Consider the following 20,514-nt stretch of genomic DNA (forward strand, 5'->3'; position numbering starts at 1 on the left):
TTAAACTTTATATGGCCACTGCAAAGAAGCCTTTTCTGCTGTCCCAAAATAGATTCATCCACCCAGTGTACAAGAGGTCAGCCCATATACAGAGTCAAGGAATTTGATTTCTTCACAGTTCTACACAGAAAGGGGCGCTGGGTGGCAAATCCACAAAGACAGCACCACAACTGCCACTGATACTTTTACCTATTGATACACTTTAGCAAACAAAGGCATTAATTTCCTTGGCTACAAGTTACCTAGTTCCCTTATTAAGAAGTATTCTATCTTCTATTGCTTAATGATTCTCTCGCTTCTCATGCTAATTAATCTGCTTGCTCAGTCGTTCTCTTCCTTGGAGCCTATGGGTTTCTTGGGTTGGTAGTCGTGAGTCAGCTGTGATCTGCTCCTGCCGGAATTACCTTGTACCCAGGTACAAGGTAATTGTGGTGGTTTCAGCACAATTGCTGAGCTGGCTTTTCTAGTTTCTTTCTTATCTTGGGGGTTCTGCCAAATGTCCTTGTAGCCTGTAAGTTCTGCATTTCTTGTATCCACTATCAATGGTACAACATTCTTCCTAAGCTTTGTTAACTTCTCCCTAGGCCTGAGGTCATTGGAGCATGTCAAGCCCTAAACCTTAATAAGACAATTCTACCAATAAGTAATTTGTTTATCTAACACTTGGAAATGACTTAGAGCTTGCTCGTTAGCTGATGTTTCAGGGATTAAATCTCCTTTCTTGTTATTAGGCTTGAAAGTACACAAAGATAAAACACTAAAGAATTTTCTTAAGAAAATTTTACGTAGTCCACATTTTTCAGCAGTTCATCCTTCTTCCCGGGTTTTGCTAACTGCCCTGCTAGGTCTTTACATTGAAGCATGTTGGACCCTAAACCTTAACTCCTAATGAGAATGGTGTTGATAACACACTGAGGTTTTTTGCTAAGCCGTGTTTAGCCAATGGATTTTTTCCTTATCGCATGCTCTCTCCCACACTAGGGAATCACAGAATCGTACAATCAACCGGATTGGAAAAGATGGTTGAGATCATCAAGTCCAACCCTTGATCCAACATTGCTGTGGTTACTAGACCATGGGACTAAGTGTCACATCCACTCTCATCTTAAAAACCACCAGGGACAGTGAATCCACCACCTCTCAGGGCAGCCCATTCCAGTGTCTGATTACTCTCTCCATAAAAAATTTCTTCCTAATATCCAACCTAAACCTCCTCTGGCACAGCTTAAGATGATGCCTTCTTGTCCCACTGCTGGTTGCCTGGGAGAAGAGATCAACCCCCACCTGGCTACGACCTCTTTTCAGGGAGTTGTAGAGAGTGAGGTCTCCCCTGATCCTCCTCTTCTCCAGGCTAAACAACCCCAGCTCCCTCAGCCTCTCCTCATAGGACTTGTGCTCGAGTCCCTTCACCAGCCTTGTTGCTCTTCTCTGGACCTGCTCCAGCACCTCAATATCCTTCCTGAAATGAGGGGCCCAGAACTGGATACAGCACTCCAGGTGTGGCCTCACCAGTGCTGAGTACAGGGGAGAATTACTTCCCTGGTCCTGCTGACCACACTGTTCCTGATCTAGGCCAGGATGCCATTGGCCTTCTTGGCCACCTGGGCACACTGCTGGCTCATGTTCAGCTTCCTGCCAGTCCAAACTCCCAGGTCCCTCTCTGCCTGGCTGCTCTCCAGCCACTCTGTGCTCAGTCTGTAGCACTGCATGAGGTTGTTGTGACCAAAGTGCTGGACTCGGCACTTGGCCTTGTTGAACCTCATCCTGTTGGAATCAGACCATCTCTTCAGCTTGTCCAGGTCCCTGCAGAGCCCTCCTGCCTTCCAGCAGATCAACACTCCCTCCCAACTTGGTGTCATCTGCAAATTTGCTGATGGTGGACTCAATCCCCTCATCCAGATCATTAATAAAGATATGAAATAGAACTGGGCCCAACACTGATCCCAGAGGGACACCACTAGAGACCAGCCCCCAACCGGATGCAGCACCATTCACCACCACTCTCTGGGCCATCAGCCAGTTTCTAACCCAGCAGAGAATGCCCCTGTCCAAGCTGTGGGCTGCAGCTTTTTTGGGAGTATGCTGTGGGAGATGGTGTCAAAGGCTTTGCTGAAGTCCAGATAGACACATCCACAGCCTTCCCCTCATCCACCAGGCGGGCCACCTGAAGACCAGTTTGATCAGAGAGGACTTGCCCTTCCTAAACCTGTGCTGGTTGAGTCTGATCCCTTGTCCATCCTGTAGGTGTTATGTGATTGCACTTAGGATGATGTGCTCCATAACTTTGCCACAGACTGAGGTCATGCTGACAGGCCTGGGTCCTTTTTGCAGCCCTTCTTGTGGATCTCTGTGACATTCACCAACTTTCAATCATTTGGGACCTCCCTAGTGAGCCAGAACTGTTGGTAAATGATGGAGAGTGGCTTGGCGAGCTCTTTATCACCCTAGGGTAGAGCCCATCTGGTCCCATAGACTTGCAAGGACCCAAGTGGCTCAGCATGTTGCTAACTGTTTCCTCCTGGATTACAGGGAGGCATCATGTCCAGTGTATAAACTGGGGGAATGGACTGGAAGGGGCCAATCTGCATTGGGAAGAGGGGTCTGGCATCAGTCTGTGGGTGGTGAACGATTGTATTGTGCATCACTTGTGGGTTTTTTTTCCCTTATAATACTTTCATTTACCATTATTACTGCATTTTTACTTCATTTTCGATTATCCAAACTGTTCTTATCTCAAACTAAAACTTCTACTTTGATTCTCCTCCCCATTCCATCGGGACTGGAGGAGTGGGTGGGGTTGGGAGATGGAAGTTTGAGCGGGCGACTGAGTGGTGCTTAATTTCCACGACACAAGGCGATTCTACCGACAAGTCATTTATCTTTCCAACACCCGGGGACATTAGTACGGATCGACAGCGACAGGCACGCGTGAGCAGCGCAGCCCTGGCTGGGGCCGTACCGCGCAGTCACCGCAGATGACGGAGCGCAGCCCGGCGCTACCAGGACGGCAGCGGGTGCCCCCACGCCCGTCCCGGGGCCAGGCGTGTCCACGGCGCTCCATCACTCCACTCACTCCACCTCCAATCCCGACCTGTGACGATGCGGCCGCGACACGTCCGGAGCTCGCGTGACGCACGCGGGGGTGGAGGGGACGGCTGAGGCCCTGCACGCGCGCACGACGGGCGGACCGCGCCGCCATTGGTCGCGCGAGGCTCCGACCGAGCTCTGATTGGCTGCCCATCATCGCGCGGCAGGGCGGGGCGCGGCCGCGGGAGCGCGCGGGGCCGGGAGAGCGCGGCGGGAGCGCGCTCGGCCCACCTTCCCCAGGGCGCTCCGGAAAGGGTCCGGAGCTCCCGTGCCTCACGCTGGCTCTCCGCCGGTGCCCCTGACAAGCGGGGAGATGAGCGGCGGTGGTTTCTGCGTCCTTTGCTCAGAGCGCGCGGGGTCAGATGCCCCGTGCTCGTGTCGGCATCCCTGATCCCGCTGCCTTGTTCCTGGCGTGTGTGTAATTGGGCATCTTTGGAGGGAAGCAGATGGATCCGCTGCCGAATCCGTCCCCCCTGGCCACGAGGCTGCGGAACACGCTTGTGCGCTACCACGGCATTGCGGACGGAGAGTGGAGGGTGGCCAAGAAAACCGTGAGTGCTCACCTTGGCAGCTTTCCTGGTCCGTGATCCCGGGGAAGCTGTTCTGGATCACTCTTACGGCGGAAAGAGCCTATTTTGTGTGAAAATCTTGTCCAGTTCCTGCGGGACTTTTGGTGAGACAGGGGCTGTGAAACCTCCCTTCTAGGATAGAGCATCTCTAGATGGCTTGTTACCGATGTTGCCGTAAATCGGTAAGAAACCTCCAGGACTCAGTTTGTGAGCATTAGTGGTCAGGCATGCTTTCATTTTCAGCGCTGGACACACAGGAGGATCATATGTTTGTCCCCTTCTCGGCTCAGCGTGCTAATATTTACTTAAAATTTTACATATTCAGCAAATGTCTTACATGTTCACTCCCTTTCTTATGAAGTTTATACGTATGTGAATCCTAAGAAGTTCTTCGGTCCTTATTTGGTTACTAGGGGGTCTTCCAGTGGTCTCCTGGTGGTCTCTGGTGGTCGTCTGGAGCTTGAACTTTACTTGAACTTGTCTGTTGAGCAGCGTATTTACAGCTGATTATAGAGCGTCTTTGTTCAGCATCTCTTATCCAAAAACTGGCTACTTATGTTGCCACTACTTTAACTAAAGCATTCAGAAACTTGCTTATTCCGCAGCTATCTGAACAGAAACTTACGTTGTAAAGGCCGTTAGAAAATGACTGAACAATGGAGAATTGCTGCTCTCAGGCTGAGTGGGTTTTTATGGTTGCAGTCATGCTCTTGTCATTCCTTCTACCCATTTTCAGGGAAGTGTCTTACAGAAGGACCCTGCCTGGGTAGGATTATAGGCTTGATTTAAAGCAAAATGTGAAATAGCATTGATAGTGCTGCAAGAGGCTCAGGTGTACTTCCAACAAACCAGCAACAGCCTGCAGGTAGGATCTGCCAGCCTCTTGAACGTTTTTCTCAATAGTGCTTGAACCCATCCATCAGACTTCAGTTTCCAAATGCCTTCCTCTTAAGAAGTGAGGTAATTCTCAATTCTTTTTCTCATATTGCTTCACATTTTTGTTGCCTTCAGAGCCCCTACATTATGCTAAGTTTCCTAAAATGAAAGGGAATGTAGTTCCTGCTTTCTCCAAGCAGTTTGCCATACTCTTCTTTTGAGCTGCCTGGATTTTTATGAGTTCTGCTTCAACAAGCTAAATAGACTCTGCTGGTGCATCAGTTCTAGGCTGCGTGAAATTGTTAGTCCCGTCCTGCATAAAAGGTAGAAATGTATTTGGGTATCTCAGTGTATCAATGTGGTAGACTAATGTGGTAAATTTCTATCTTTGCCCTTTGGTTACCGTGTTTCGAGTGGGACTTACATTTTTATTTTTTTTCCTTCATGAGCAGACATTGATAGGATAGAGTCAAGTGGTCCAAATATAGCTTGATTATTTGCAAAATTAACAAATTCACTGTCTTGAAAGGGAAGAACAGAGCATCCAAGCCTTTTAGTCTTCCAATACACCTATACCTCCTCTGCTCTACTAAGTATTAAGGCTGTTGTATTCCAGTGTTAAGTGTTATGTCATTTACTATTGTATTCCTGTAGGAAGTAACCTGCATCTCAGTGTTTCAAATCATATCACTCCCCAGATTTTACCCCTGTAAAATTTCTAGTTTGACTTTCTTTTTGCCTCCTTCTCTCTGTCTCTTCCTCCCTCTCTTTCTTCTCTCTTTCTTCCCTCCCTTCTTTTCAGTTTGGTACTGTGCCTGTAAAAGACTTTCAGAGCTTTACCAATAACCAAGGAGATGTGTTTTCCTCCAGAATATCTTAAATAGTTCTGGATGAAGTACTTAACAGTACTGTTCTTTAGGACTTTTAGTTCTTTGTGCTTATATAATCATGACTCCAAATAAAGCAGTGCCATATGGTACTGTCTTTAACACCAAAATTCAGAGATGTTGTACAGAGGCTCCATTTAATATTTAGGCAAAAATCAGAAGATGCTAGTTTCGTTATTTTCCTTGTGTATCTTTAAAATAAATAGACTACTGCTTGCAAGAGAGTTTTAGTGAGGCATTTAGCATAGAAGGGTAACTTAAGCTTCCCCTTCTGCCACTGTCAGCACCTCCTGCACACATCTGTTTGGTCATATGTTGCAGGAGTGCAACCAGAAGTTGTGTGGTCTTCCTGTCCAAGTAGCATCCAGATAATGGCTTTCCATTTGCCTTTTAACTGTAAGGCTTTGCCTGGTAATGTGGTTCCATCATTCTGTGTGTTTTCATAGCAAACTGGCTTGGCCGACGAAGCCCTATTTCTATGCAGATTTTTAGCATTTTACACTGAGGAAAGCAATTGTCTGACTTTTTTTTTTTTGAAAGAATAGAATATTACAAGAGATATCTGAAACATCTCCCAGGTGCCCCAGTCAATGAGACTTTGGGGTAAACCATAGTTAGTGGTAAAATTGGTTGCTTTTCATCAGGAAAATTGAAGCATTTTTTGAACATCTTATAATTATATATAAGCGACAATTAACATCATATCTTATATTTTCTTTCAGAAAGATGCAACTGTGTGGCGTAAACCGTCAGAAGAATTCAGTGGATACCTGTAAGTTTGCCTGCAGAGTAGATGATTTTTTAAGGTTCCACAGATGTACCTTATAGAATTTAAAAACTAAGATTGTGAATTCTACAGCCCTCAGCTACAGAGATTCTCCAGAGTAGAAGCTAAATGGATTATCTGTTGTACCTAAATTATTTCTTTGCAGTGTTACACTTTGATACTTTAGTGCTGCATCGTATTTAGAACAACAGACAGTGAAATCTGTGGAACACATCACAAAACTCCCATTGGCTGAAGTGGGCAACAGCATCTGCCCAGAAATGATGGCCTGCCTGCAATAGAGTAAAATATCAAGTGTTTAGTTGTGGAAAGAGGTGTGACACGAATGCCCTTCCTGTGTGAGTTTCTGTCTCTGGGTTCTCTTGGTGTCTGTAGGTTTAGGCTACTGACTGTTTAGAGAAACAGTTACTAGAAAATGCTACTCTGAAGAAACAAAAAGTCATGTGAAAAGGTAGTGTTTGACTAGTTATCTGCAGTAAATAAGAACATCTTAGTTAACACAAAGTATTTTGAAAATAATGGTCCTGATGGATTTTTCACCTTCAGGAACTGGAGGCCCAGTAACTTGAGTAAACAAAAATTCTAGAAAGACCTGATAACAAATGGATGTTCTGTAATGTCTGTACCAAATTATTTTATTTGATACTTTTATATGCCACTAAAGCATAATATAGTTTCTCATTAGCTTGCTTTTACTGCTATTACTTCTTCTTTATGACAAATATTGTTCCCATTGTATTACTGATCTTATTTTTTCCTTTTTAGTTTTACTTGTCCCTGGTGAATTCCCTTGCCAGCCCAACAAGAGGAGCAGAATAACAAGTTATTAGAGAAATAACCAGGTTAATTTTTATCTAAGGAAGGATTTTGCCATTTAAAAATATTTGCAGAAAAAAAGACAAGGTTTCTCAGAATAACATGTATTGCAGAGAAATGCACCCATATGTCTTCTTCTGCGCTGTTTTTCTGATTCAGTTGTCCACTGTCTGTACCTCCAGGTACACTAACATGTAATTTTACTGCTGCAAATTAATAGGATATAAAAAATTTCTCACTTTTAAATGTAAACATATATTTCTCTAGCTACAAAGCTCAAGGAGTGGTGGAAGATGTTGCTAACAGAATAGTGGATCATATTCGCCCTGGACCTTACAGGCTAGACTGGGACAGCTTAATGACTTCAATGGACATCTTGGAAACATTTGAAGAGGTGAAGACTTGTCTAGATTCTTAAAGGAGATGTGTATAGATGAATATGTGAATTTAACAGTACAGCAGAGGAGTAGTTCCTACAAATAGTAACATTTTTCATTCTGCATGAGGCATTCTGCATACATGCTGTGTGTGACCTCAGACGAGGCTTTCTGGCAGCACAGTCCCAATCTGAAGTTTGACGTGCATCTTTCCATCAATGCTAAAAATAGTCAATCGCAATTCTCTTGGACCTGGGAACTCTGATAAAATTCACATATGAAGAGCTGCAGTGTGATATTGTATATGCCAAAGCCTTTTCTTGCAGCTTTCTTCCATTCCACAAACAATAATAATCACACTTATGGAATCTGCATCCTCTTCCTCTTTCTGAAAGGCTGACTTGTGTAGTGTGGCTTTATGCTGAGACACAAAACAGTTCAAACTGAGGGTCAGGACTAAATAAAGAAAGGTAGGTTTGAAGTTGATTACAGAAGAGCTAGTAGCATTTCTTTCGTTACTGCAGACATTCAGTATCACTTCAAACCCCCTCTGGATATCTGGCTTGAATGTGGATTGTCTTTTGCTCTGTTTCTTTAGGAAGATTTATATGACATGGTATTTTTGCTAATTATTCCCTAAAATCTATGCAAATTCTAGTATCTTGTAAGAAAGCCTGTTTTGAAGAATTGTTCACATTTCATTTTATTTTCACTTGGTAAATTAAAAGTATTTGACTGAAGCATCTTAGTAGCAAGAGAGTCCTCTTTCAATGTGTTCATGGTCCTTTCAGACTTCCTAAGTAATAGTGACGTAAGAGCCACATGACTTTCAGTTCCCAGGCATGGCACAGTTCTCTAGTTTTAGATATTTAAACCCTTATGGTGCCAGACATTTTCTGCTCTTGGCTGTAGACTAAAAGTCCTCACAACTTCCAGCATCTAGATTGAAAATGGCACAGCCATTCAGACTTCACTGAATTTGTTTGCACAGCATAGTTGACAGAGGCTGTGACCTTTGTGAGAAATGCTAGCTGCCTACAAGCATAAATTTCCCTGTATTCATTATATTTTTGTTTTATTCTGTCACTCAACCAGAACTGCTGTGTGATGCGCTATACAACTGCTGGCCAGCTCTGGAACATCATAGCACCAAGGGAGTTTGTTGATTTCTCTTACACCACAAGCTATGCAGATGGGCTTCTAACATGTGGTAAGCCACCTCCTACCTCTGCTTAATTCTTATTTTTCAACAGCTGCTTGGCTTAAGATTTGGTTCAAATGCAGTTTCGTTCTGCAGTAAACATTCCAAAAATGGTGTAAGATTGTCTCCAACAAATAAATTCAAGGCATTTTAACAATTTCAAAGATATTTTAATGTTCTACATACTTAAAGGAGCATACAAGTTACTGGCTTGACCGTGTGCCAGGTTTCACTTATGTCAACTGTGGGATAGGAGTGGGAGAGACAAGTTGAGTCCTCTGACTCAGAGCAAACCGGGAGGAGCAGCAATTGTCTTCTAGTAAATGGGAGGAAGGTCTTTTTAATATCTGAATTTTTGCTCATCATGGTCTCCATGCTCTGTTGTGGAGTTTGGATGAAGAGCAACTTTCATTCATGAAAGTACCCAGAAACTTGAAATGTGTCTGTCCCTTCTACTAAATTCCTGAAGAAGCAGCTTGTATATTTCAAATTTACTGCACCTGTATTTTTTTATTTGTGTTAAATTAATTTCTCTGTTTGTTTATTTATTTTCTTTGATAGGTATAAGCCTCAACTATGAGGAGGTGAGGCCTAACTTTGTGCGTGGATTCAATCACCCTTGCGGCTGGTTCTGCGTCCCCCTCAAGGATTGTCCCAGCCACAGCCTTTTGACAGGCTACATTCAGACTGAACTGCGGGGGATGCTGCCGCAATCTGCAGTAGACACTGCCATGTCCAGTACCTTGGCCAATTTCTACTCTGACCTCAAAAAGGCACTCAAATCGTAGACAAACAGTGACTTAAAACCCCGTGCATTCCTTGCAATCAGATTATATTATTTAGTTTAGCATAGGTTACCCTGCTGAGTTGAGGCAACATTGTTCTTGAATGATACCTGAGCCTTTATGTTGAGGATTGGAACAACTTTACCAAGTACTTTTTGAGGTGATCCTTAGCATACATTCCCAATGCAAGATTCTTTCTGCTGCTCAGCACTCTGCAGCTGTGTGAGAAATATCCTGAACCCATAAACCCCCGGCTTCGTCCGTAGAAAACACAAGATGCGTGTGTGCTCTTGAAAAATGCAGCATGAACTCAGCTCGATCCAACAGTATAGGTGGCCAAGTGCTCAGGATTTTGCTGGTGCAGGTTGCTGTACCGGCAGCATCTTACTGAAGATGTAATTTTGTTATATATATAGATAGATATAGATATTAACATTTTCAATTTGTTTAGTTTGTACAGCTGCATCTGTATTTTTTTAATTTGATTTGATTTATCATAAGAATATTATATAGCTAAGTTGTTAAATGATACTATTCATAAGAAAGCTCTTTGCACTTGTTAGCAAAAATAAGTGTTCATTGTTGGCATTGATGTTGTAACTGTAACTTACTGTTGTGTATAATAGTCTGAGTGCATAGATAAAGAAATGCCCTTACAGCTGATCCAAAGCTCATCTAAGTCATCAGTTGTCTTTCCATAGTTTTTTTGTGGGCTTTTAATCACACAGTTGTCAAAAGAGCAAACTTCCAATGGATCTTCAGTGATACCCTGCACTTCTAAAGAATTTTTTACTTAAATTTGCATGCAATTGTTTTTGTGTGTGTGTGTGTGTGTTTGGTTTTGGGTCTATGTGTGCGTGTCTGTTTCTTCCTTAACTGAAAAACCTGTTTTTTTCAGAATTTTTTAAGCAACAGAAAGAGCCAGTCATTTTTTTTGAGGTATGGGCCTTGCTGTAGCCAGCACAGACTGACAGCAGGCTGGTGCTATGGAGTGTTCTGTGGTATTACCCCTAGATTACTCATTGCAATAAATGAGATTAACATCTTAAAATGTGAGCAACTGAAGGCCAAAGCTCAGGCTGCAAAATTGCTCAGATGTGCTAAAGGGTGGAGGGCCCTTTCTCAAGGTCCAGATTTTTCAGGATATTCAGCAACCTAGTCATTCTGACAGGTATGTAGGAGGGGCATTCAAAAGATTACTCTGTGCTGCTAGAAACCTGAAATCTCTTTAAAACCCGAGATTAGGCTTTTAATGTTGGTATGTGTCATGTGCTCAGGTGAGATTTTAATTATCCCTGTGCTTCACCAGTGCTCACAGGAGTGAGGTTAACTGTGTAGTAGTTAGGGAAGGTACCTTGAAGCCCTGATATTTTGGAGCCAGTTGTATGCACATAATCCAAGGACTGGTAATGAACTCTTAGAAAAAAAAAATTCAGATGAAAATTTTTCCCCTGCAACATTGGCTTTTTTGACACTGGCCACTGTAGCTGAACTCTGAACAGTGAGGACTTTTCTTTCTCATTGCTCAGGCAAAAAGAGGTAGAAAAAACATGATACCAAATACAGTGAGGGCTTTTCCAACATGCTTCATGTTTTAAAGACCGTTAAAAACAATGCATTAAGCAGCCTTTGGTGTCTTCATAGGCAGAAAATGTTAACTCCCTGTTGGATTTTGTTTATTCTATAGTTCCCTTTACACTCCTTGGTGTAAATGAGCTCTAGGCACTGCAGAAAATTTTGAGAGGCCCCTGTTCCAAACACCCATTTTAGGGGCTCTAACACTTCTAGAATATCTATCCTTATTTAGTATTCAGTGAAATGTCTTTTTATGCTTTCAGTAAAGACAGGCTTGTGAAGCACAGAACAGCTACAGAAAGAAGAACTTGAGCTTAAATAAAAAAAAATTGCCAGTGTATTTTAAGTGTGTTGATGTTTTTAATAAAAATTTCAGTTCAGCTACAGAATAATACAGAACTAGAAGAAAGATGTCTAATTTCATAGTCTGTTGTATTTTTTTGAAACCAAAATTTAAATTTGTTTTGTATAGCTACAGGTGGAGAGGAGTGCTAGATCTTGAAGCAAAGGTTTTCTTTAACAAGAGTATGTCAGAACTGAAAGCCACAAAATCAGAGCCTTTTCCCACCCTGGCATTCTTTTCTTCCTAAGTTAGTGACAATCTAGGTGGAGCCAAGGCAGTTAAAACAGGAAAGTAGTTTGAAAGGACAAAGTACAGGAACCCATGTTTTGCTTACGCAGAAGAAATGGGAGACAAAGTAAATTGTTTAGTATAGATTTCTGTCTCTTGAGTTTTAGAGCGTTTCAATTAACCTGAAATATAGTTATCCAGAAGCAACTTCTGAATAAGGTGGCCAAGAATAGCAGAGACCTGGTTTTTTTAGGGAAATAGCATGTATATAGACACATCAAAATTATTTTTATATGGCTAATACTTTTTAAAGAAATCTTAACTTTTTTAGGGATTTGAGCAATGTGATGCTTTACTCTTTGGCACTTTAACTAGGTGCTTTGTGTGTGTATGGGAGAAGTGACTAAAGATAAGACAATTTTCTTGTTTGACTTCTGTTCCTCCTCTAAAACCTCCAGCATTAAACCTTGCCTGTAGTTGTGCTCCTTATTTTACATATGCAGAAAGTAGAGACTGGGGGCAGAAAGTACAATTTGGGGGCAGTCCAAGGAGCTCTACCATAGCTTGCTGGGAAGGTGGACCACGACTTCAGATAGATACTATCTGCACAGGCCCTGATCACAAATTTGATGAATTCATGTATGTGAAGTACAGTGTATTTTGAAACAGGAGGCCAGGCCGAAAAGAGTTAACTAAGAAATTTGGGCCTGATAACAAGCCACTAACATCCAAAACAATCTGTGCTTGTTCTGTTCTACTTACTAGACCAAAACTTAAGAGAATGGTAAAAGAACATGTAATAGGCTTAAGAAGTAATAAATTAAGATGCAGTAGGATAAGGTAGACATTTGAATAGAAGAAACAGGCTGGAAGCCAAGGCTTTTTCCAAGCTTCAGTGAGTGGGTGGAGAACACTGGAAGAGAGGTCAAGCTGAGGAAGATGAAATTAGCCCCCAGACCCAAGGGAGGAAGATCAGAACTACCACCAAAATTGAGGGCCGAGAGAAGCACCGCCCTAAGCCCCGCCTGAGCTCCACCTATACTCCGCCTGTTATTAATATGTATAGATAGATGCTGTAATCACTTGAATATGCATTTAATCATATTCGAATATTGTATAAAAACTGCTGATTTTGTGTGAAGCCTTTGAGCAAGTTTTTTCCAGCAATATCTGGCTTGCTCCCAGCGCTGTCAATAAATACCTTTGCTGCTCAAAAATCAAAAGTCTCTGGGCAGTTCATTATTCCGGATTTTTCGGATTCAATTTGTAAAACACAAAGGGATCATATAATTCCTCCACTAATCATGAGTAACCAGAATGGTTTTGATGGTATGAGCTGTTGATTCAGCTTAGGAGATTCACTGCTGTAAAAGTAGCCCTAATTCCAGTGAAACCAGGTGAGCTGTGCCTATCTGCAGAACGTCAGTGTCAGTCTATTTTAACAGTGTTTAACTTACTGTGTTCAGCACATAAGTGATTGTATTTCTATTTTAAATGCAATTGCAGAATAAATTCAAGTACTGGATTCCAACAGACTGGTCATGTAGCTTTTTCAATTCTTGTGAAACTAGATGTACCATCCAGTGACTTTTTAGGGAGTTATATCTGATAATGTAGTTCTGGTGATCTCTAATGATATCAACTTGTCCCCTTAAATTTGAAAGCCATAAAGCCTATTTTTACTTAGAAACTTGATTTAGGCCAAGGAAGATGCCCAACTCAGACTTCTTCTAGATTGAAATCTCTTGAAAACTGTACAAATAGAATTTTCTCAATGCTTCAATTCTAAAAATATATATACAGAGGGTTTTTTTTTATGATGACCACATGATTGCTGTGGAAGAACTTTATTATTTTGGCTTAGTATTACTTACCTTTTAGTATGTTTAAGAAATGGTTTATTAACCATCAAAATGAAGTTAATCTTAGAAACGTGAGCATGTAGCACCTTGAAGAAGGCATATAGATTAGGTTTTATAAAACATGGAACATGTGTATTGACATGTGTTTAATTAGCACCTACAGAAACAAAGGAAGAAAATCCCTGTATTTTATGTAGAACCTTTTCTTGTTTCTCTTACTAAGTTGGCATAAAAGCAGTAGAGTTCTGTAGCATTTGACTTCAATGGAAAGAGATGAGAAAAGGAACTGTGACCTCTGAGATATGGCAGGCTCTTGTAGGGCTTGTATCATGTCACCTTCTGCAAAGTGGAGTAGGAATAGGTATAGAGACCACTTCAGATCTTTGCAAAATTATTAAAGTCACTAGTTAGAATTACTAAAAGAAAATAGTGATGTTTAGACCCATTTTCTGATGAAAGATAATATGACAATGGAAGAGATTAAATCTATGCTAAATATTAACCAAAGTCCTAGAGCACAGTTTAAACTTTGGAATACATTCTGCCTTTTCCAGTCCTCATTGAGCTGTGCTGGTGATTTAGTTTTACAGTACAGGGACTGATTATCATGGGGTTGACCTTCCTCAGGATTGTGTCATTAGTAGGGGGAAATCAGGCATAGATCGTAACAGCACTTGACAGGAGATAGCTGTACATGTTTCACAGCTGACCCACACAATAAGAAATGTCATATCTGGGTTAAGGAGCCTCACATCCCAACAGATCATCCAGAAAAATCTTCTCCAAAGTAATGTTCTTTAAAATGTTTCTTTCAGTGTGTAAAGTCACTATGATGACCTAATAATCCCTGAAAATGTTTCTGTGATACAGACGTCATAGGTGGAACTGTTAGAAAATCATTTACTGCCCAAAGTGTTATCAGAAAGTGACCTTGCTCAAGCCTTCTGTGGACCAGTTTGCCTGTGCCCTAGAATGTGTGACAAAAAGCACTTCCTGAGCTCTGTACCTGGGCCTTGCTGACCTGCCTGCCAGCACAGACCCCTCTCTGAGGCAGGTTATGACCCTAGGGAGCAAACTACTATGCTAAGACTCCCTGACTCTCTCAGTGTGTCAGTCTGAGTGCTGCTTTTCATTTGGACTCAAATCAGGATTACAGCCAGAGTGTTGTTACTAATTCTAGCTCCAAGGTACACTGGGGATGCAGGGCACTGCTCAAGGGGATTTGAGCAGCAGCAAATATGAGTATCTATGTTATTTGGGTGCCATATGCCTCACAATTTGGAGGAAGAAGGAAAGAAATCACAGCATGTCTGTTCTGGAGCAGAAATATAACAAATAAAAGTATAGAGAATTCACAGTGTGTGTACAAATACTGAATCATTTCCTAAAATGATCTGCACCCTTGGGTATTTCAGACATAAAGCTTCCACAGTATGTACAACGTGTTGAAGGAAATAGGTGTTTGAACTGCTCAGAAGGACATAACTGCAAAACCCTGGAGCTTTCTGAAGAAGACTGCACTGGCATCAACAGAAATGCAGAAATTTGTTAGTTATGGAGCAGCATGATTTTGCTTAACTGCCCAGCTATCCTAACTTATGAGAAGTTCCTCTTGACTTGTTAGTTCTTTCTTACTTCCCATGTTCTTGTTTGTCTTAAGCTCTCTGTAAAACTAGAATAATGTTATGCTGTATCATGAGCTTCTGCAGAGCTGTTTGATGTGCTACTTTTAAGAGGTCAGTCCAAAGCAAAAACACCTTGAGCTCCAGGGGGGGCTGAAAATCACCTTGATACATGCCCTCTTCCCTCCCCTGGACTTTCCACTCCCCTTTCCCATTCTTCTATGGAGGCATGAAAAAGATGATTTCATTAAACTGTAGTAAGAACCTATGCCTTGCCTTAGTTTGGGAAAAGATTCAGCTACATCTGTGGAAGTGCCAAATCAGACTTTTTTTTGGAAGACTGTTACCATGCAAAATGTTCTGTGGAGTTTAGCGTGATATATTTCTTCGAAGTTTTGAAAAATCCTCTCCCACAATCGGATATGTGGAGACTCTGCATTCAAGCAGTTTGCAAGACTAAGGAGTTGTAGGTCGTAGGTGGCAGGAATAACAAGCTGCACCAGTACAGGACAGTAACTAACTGGCCAAGCTTCCATTCTTGCAAACTGAGGAGGAGGGAACACCACTGAGGGTGCTGAATGACAGGTGTGGGAACAGCACAGAGAAACAAAAAATAATCCTTTTAACACCTCGGTCATGCAAAGGCCTCCACTCAGGTACCACATGCAGCTTTGGGCTACATAGCTTTTAGCAACATAGTTCAAGAAAGAGAGTAGTCAGCTACAGGTAGAAAATCCATATGCAAGCAAGAAGAGCAGTGAAAGAGCACATGCACTCTGGGGAAGGACTTGGTTTGTTCTGCTGAGAGATGGGGATGCTGAATGAGGGACCATTTTAACAACTTCGATTTCATAATCACCATGATAGACAAACTGTTAACTGCAACAAAAAGACTCAGAACTTTATAAAATACTTCTCAGTTAAAAGAGTAGCAGAACAATTTGATAGAGTGCACAAGGAAGTGGTGGCATCTTCATCAAGTCTTTAGCAAAATGTGACACAAGCTTCTGTCTCACATAACCCTCTCCAGAGCACAGGGGTAACCCGGGTAGCCCTCTGGTTCTGTACTCCACCACTAATAACATATTTAGTTTGTTACTCAACTGCTAAGTTTTTGAGGGAAGAGGAACAGGGGAAATGCTATGCCAAGTTGGAAACCGTTCTAGGCTTTGCAATATAAACTGGTAACACCCATGAATCACATCTCTCTGGAATGATGACTGTTGTTCCTTACTTATGCTGAGCATTAGCTTCCAGCAAATAATAGACGTAAGCATTTCTAGGTTTACTAGTTTATTTAGCATCAGATCGGTCATGCAAACCACTTACTGAAAACTGATGTCCCAGCATCAGAGCATATTCTCAGGTCTTTATCAGCATTCCCATGCAAGCACACAGGCAGGTACATTGGTCCCACACACAATACACTGAAATAACAAAACAGCCAATTTTTCTTTTCCAGTTCAAAGTTCTCTCTGGTTCATTTGTACAGTATCAGAAAAGTTACTACACAAACAGGCTTTTAGTCAGAAGTAAAAGTGTACAGTTGAAAAAGCAGTCCATAAACTTCTACCTAGTTGCTAACATTGCTAATAGAAGCAGGCAGCATTGACAGTACAGGATTTCTTACACAACTAAGCAGTAAAAGAAGGACACAGGCACACAGGACATGGAGCTAATTTGAGAAAGTCTAATATGTATATACATATATATATAACATATTTTTCATTGTTATTAATAAGAATCCAGCCACCATTGCTCTGAGATCAACGAGCTTCTGTAACAGGCTTATAAAATACTTTGTGTTACTAGTCAATAGCACCATTTGTCTGTTTGTCTTGGAAGAATCAGCACATATCCTAACCATGCAGCATATACTATTCTTGAATTAACAGAATCACAAAATTCCCCACTTACGGTCTGGTCCTCATCCAGCCAGGAGCCACCTGAAAGGCCAAACCAGACACAAGCCCTTAGTGTATCACATTTCTTCAGGTTAAAACCAGCTTAAGCTGATGAGCTCCTTACTGTGGGTGTGGAGCAGCCAGCCAATCTGTGTTTGGTACTTCATGGGCTTGCAAGGGTATGGTGGTTTAGCTCCTTGAGACTAACAAACTCCTCCCCACAATGATTCTTCCCCTCCTCCCACTCTCTCATAAGCTGGACCAGACACCATTGCTGTTTTGCAAGACCATCCTATCAGTGGTAGACTTGGCAGTGCTGGGTTAACAGTTGGACTCAATGATTTTAAAGGTCTTTTCCAACTTGAATGATTCTGTGGTTCTATGACTAGGGTTCATCCTCCACCTCTCCATCTTTCCTTCTCCCTGAGCACCTAATCATTTCAGAGGTAATATTCTCACGAGCATAGGCCTTTCAAGACTGCGTATTCTGAAAAAAAAAAGAAATAACAAAAAAACTTCCAACCAAAGCCCAAAATAAGGTTTCCTTATGGAACACTAAATAAAATTTCTGCTTTAATCAAAAGCATTAGCATGACATCTCAGGAGGATGTGGCATGAACAGGGAAGTGGTTTCTGTTGTGCACAACAGCACAAAACCACAGCTTGGGTTAGGTCTCAGTAGCCAGTTGTTTCAAATGTTCTTATTTCAAATTACTTTCATTAAAAATCTCTTAGTTTGTAATTACTGTTTCCCTGCAGCCAAGATGGTAAAGACTTGAGCAGAGCAAATAAGGCACTACCACTACACTGAGGGCAGTAAGTTGGTGGTGGCACCAGCTTGGATGCTTTGCAGGGTCCCATGGATCATTGTCATTCCCAAGGAAAATATTTCTCAGGGAGTACACTGTTGCAGCAAGGAGTTGGGAAATCTTTCAAAGATATTTTTTCCTAAATATACATACAGTCCATTTGCGTAGTTTCGTGAAATGTTTCTTGACAAACTTCTCCATAAAAGATTATTTCAGGCCCCATGATAAGCTGAGGAAGAGACTGGGTGCCATATTAATAGTACAAACAATAAAACTTTGATATCTGACAAATGAAAAGTCGAGTCAGTGGTGAGGTTTATCCACCTAGAGGAGGCTGCCACTGAATACGTTTGCAATACTTTCATATACATGTCTGGTGGGGAAGTCTGAAAAATAACAGAAATCAAGGAACATGAGACCTCAGAAGAAACACTTACAGACATTTTTCACTTTGTTCCCTGTCGACACAAAGCTAAGAAGGAGCTCTCTTTGGTGTGTTCTGTAGCAAAGTTTTCTGCCATTTCTGTTGTAGGCATTCACTGTTCAGTGTTACTTAGGGATTTGTGACATTGTGCTCCTTCATGTAAAGTTAACATTTGTAAGTAACACCATCATGCTTGAGGATCTGAGGACTGATATGAGGATGCAAGCACCTATGCACAGTCCTGTGGATGAATAGATATGACTTGGTGCCTACCAGAGCATATTGTCTCTAAGACAGATCACATGCCATTTGCAGCTGTAAATCACACTCAATGGCTTGCCTTCAGCTTTTGGGTTTACCAGAATAACTGCTTCAAGTCATTTGACATAGTAATTTCAATTAGAAGAGCCATCCCAAATCCACACAACACAGGGATAAGAATTACAGTCTTTTTTCTCTTTGATAGACTTCCCCTGTGTGTGCAATGATTAGCTCCACACAGTTTTGTGTTACAAAGCAGATCGTTATTTACAGTTCAGGCAAGAAAAGGGACCAAGTGTTCTGAACTGACTTTGCAGTTTCTTCTGCCAACACTGTAAATGGCAATGCTGCATAAAATACGATACTAAATATATCAATTGGTATTAAATAAATGATATTAAGATCACTGGTCATAGCACACATGATATTTTTCAGAGTTCCTAAACCTGATGTGTTTCTTTCGATTGACCTAAAAGTCTTTTCTACAGAAGGAAAAAGGTGTTGTTGACAAAGGAGCTTCCTGGTGCTGAGGAGCAGAACATGGCATAGTGTTATTCTTGTGTCACTTTGCTCTGAATCCTCACTCCAAATACTAGCAGCTTCTACAGCAGCCCAGGAGCCTTCCTTTTCTATTGGGAAACTAACCGAAGAAGCCGAATTATTTTCTGTTTCTGTCTGGCATTTGTTGCACATCACTGAGCTATTTCTGTCAGCCAGTGCCAGAAAAAAAAGAGGAAGCAAAAAAGGGAAGAATAAAAAGAAGCCATTTGGCCATGAATGCATGTTAACACTTGTTCTTGAAGCCAGAGTTTCAAATGGAAAAAATAAGATCCCTTTCTTTTAAGCTTTGCTCTTTGTGTGTTGTCATACAGCACTCTGGAATGCTGCAATGTCTCAGGTGGACAGAAAGAAGTATCTATGGGAGAAGCTCTGTGCTACTTCACAGGGGCAAACACATGCTGTTTAATATACCTTGGCCAGTAAATGTCTTCCTGATAACAAATTAAGGGCCAGATTGTCAGTTCTGCCACACATGCTGTGGATGGATCATTACTGGTCGGGAGCCTCTGGTGCAGTGTAGGGCAACTCATCACAAAATGTTGTGCTTGTGTTGTTGCCCCACTTCAACCCATGTCCTGATCATGCAAAAGGACAAGGGCACTGAAGTAATCTTTTTCCCAGTTGTGCCTTGGAAGAAGCCAGAGCTCAGCAAAACTTTGTGCCATTATCTTTCATACTCTGATATCCTTTACTCTGAAATCCTTCACTCTGAATTTCATCCAGCAGTGATCCATGTATACAAGATTTTAATCATTACAGTTTCAGTTCCAGCTGAGTAATGCTGGCAAAGGACAAAAGATGGCTTAAAAGGTACTGCAACTGTTAATACAGACATGGCTCTTACAGATTGTTCAGCAATCTCTGCCTCTCTTTTAATGAATTTATATATTTGTGTGTGCAGGTACATATTCATATTTTAATCTGCTAAGTTCAGAATTGGGCCACTTTGACTATTCCATTGTATTTCACCTTCTGTACTATGCCTATTCCCACAATATTTGAATGTCTTCCAATAATGATTAAGTTCATGACTGCATTCATGTTCTCTGTTCCACTCTGGAGGGTAGAAGAGGATGTAATGCAGGTTTTACTTGTATGTGTTTCCTGGACTTTTAGTAATATGTATGCACATTGTTCTATCCTTATATTGTTTAGAGGATTCACGCTCCAAAGGATGCTCTTCACTGACCCACCAGCAATCTTTGGTGAAGTACTCTGGCCAGAAGTTTTACGTCTCAGATATAAAGCAAAATTTTGCTTATGTGGAGAACCTAGAGTATTGCCAGTAAACACTGAATTGTTCTGAAAGTAAGATCACAGAATCAAAGAATCACAGAATGGGTGAGATTGGAAGTGACCATCTGGTCATCATCTGGTCCAACCTCCCTGTTCAGGCACATTGCACAGGATTGCACCCATATGGTTCTGAAGTATCTCAAGGAAGGGAGACTCTACACCCTCTGGGCAATCTCTTCCAGTGCTTAGTCATCCCCACAGTAAAGTTCTCATATTCAGGATTTTCTTGTGCATCAGTTTCTGC

General features: G+C 41.6%; 1 protein-coding gene across 2 annotated transcripts; it reads left to right on the top strand.

The window, feature by feature from the left end:
* Positions 1-3,285: 3,285 nt before the first annotated feature.
* Positions 3,286-10,803, top strand: STARD4 (StAR related lipid transfer domain containing 4). Of its 2 annotated transcripts, none has more exons than XM_027667236.1 (6): positions 3,286-3,638; positions 6,142-6,191; positions 7,290-7,416; positions 8,495-8,609; positions 9,162-9,443; positions 9,538-10,803. In XM_027667236.1, exons 1-5 carry the CDS (start codon positions 3,534-3,536, stop codon positions 9,386-9,388), a joined length of 624 nt encoding a protein of 207 aa, XP_027523037.1. In that variant the 5' UTR covers positions 3,286-3,533; the 3' UTR covers positions 9,389-9,443; positions 9,538-10,803. The 2 variants fall into 2 exon arrangements, with proteins under 2 accessions (XP_027523037.1, XP_027523039.1); XM_027667238.1 differs by lacking the exon at positions 3,286-3,638 and adding an exon at positions 3,671-3,838.
* Positions 10,804-20,514: the final 9,711 nt, after the last annotated feature.

The sequence above is a fragment of the Corapipo altera genome, unplaced genomic scaffold (assembly GCF_003945725.1).
Source record: "Corapipo altera isolate COAL_440 unplaced genomic scaffold, ASM394572v1 60935, whole genome shotgun sequence".
In the NCBI taxonomy this organism is placed as follows: Eukaryota; Metazoa; Chordata; class Aves; order Passeriformes; family Pipridae; genus Corapipo; species Corapipo altera.

Excerpts from the sequence above, each read along its gene's own strand:
- STARD4 (XM_027667236.1), top strand. The coding sequence starts at position 3,534 with ATGGATCCGCTGCCGAATCCGTCCCCCCTGGCCACGAGGCTGCGGAAC. Across the intron at positions 3,639-6,141 it reads GGAGGGTGGCCAAGAAAACC|AAAGATGCAACTGTGTGGCG; the intron begins GTGAGTGCTCAC and ends ATTTTCTTTCAG. Across the intron at positions 8,610-9,161 it reads AGATGGGCTTCTAACATGTG|GTATAAGCCTCAACTATGAG; the intron begins GTAAGCCACCTC and ends TTTCTTTGATAG.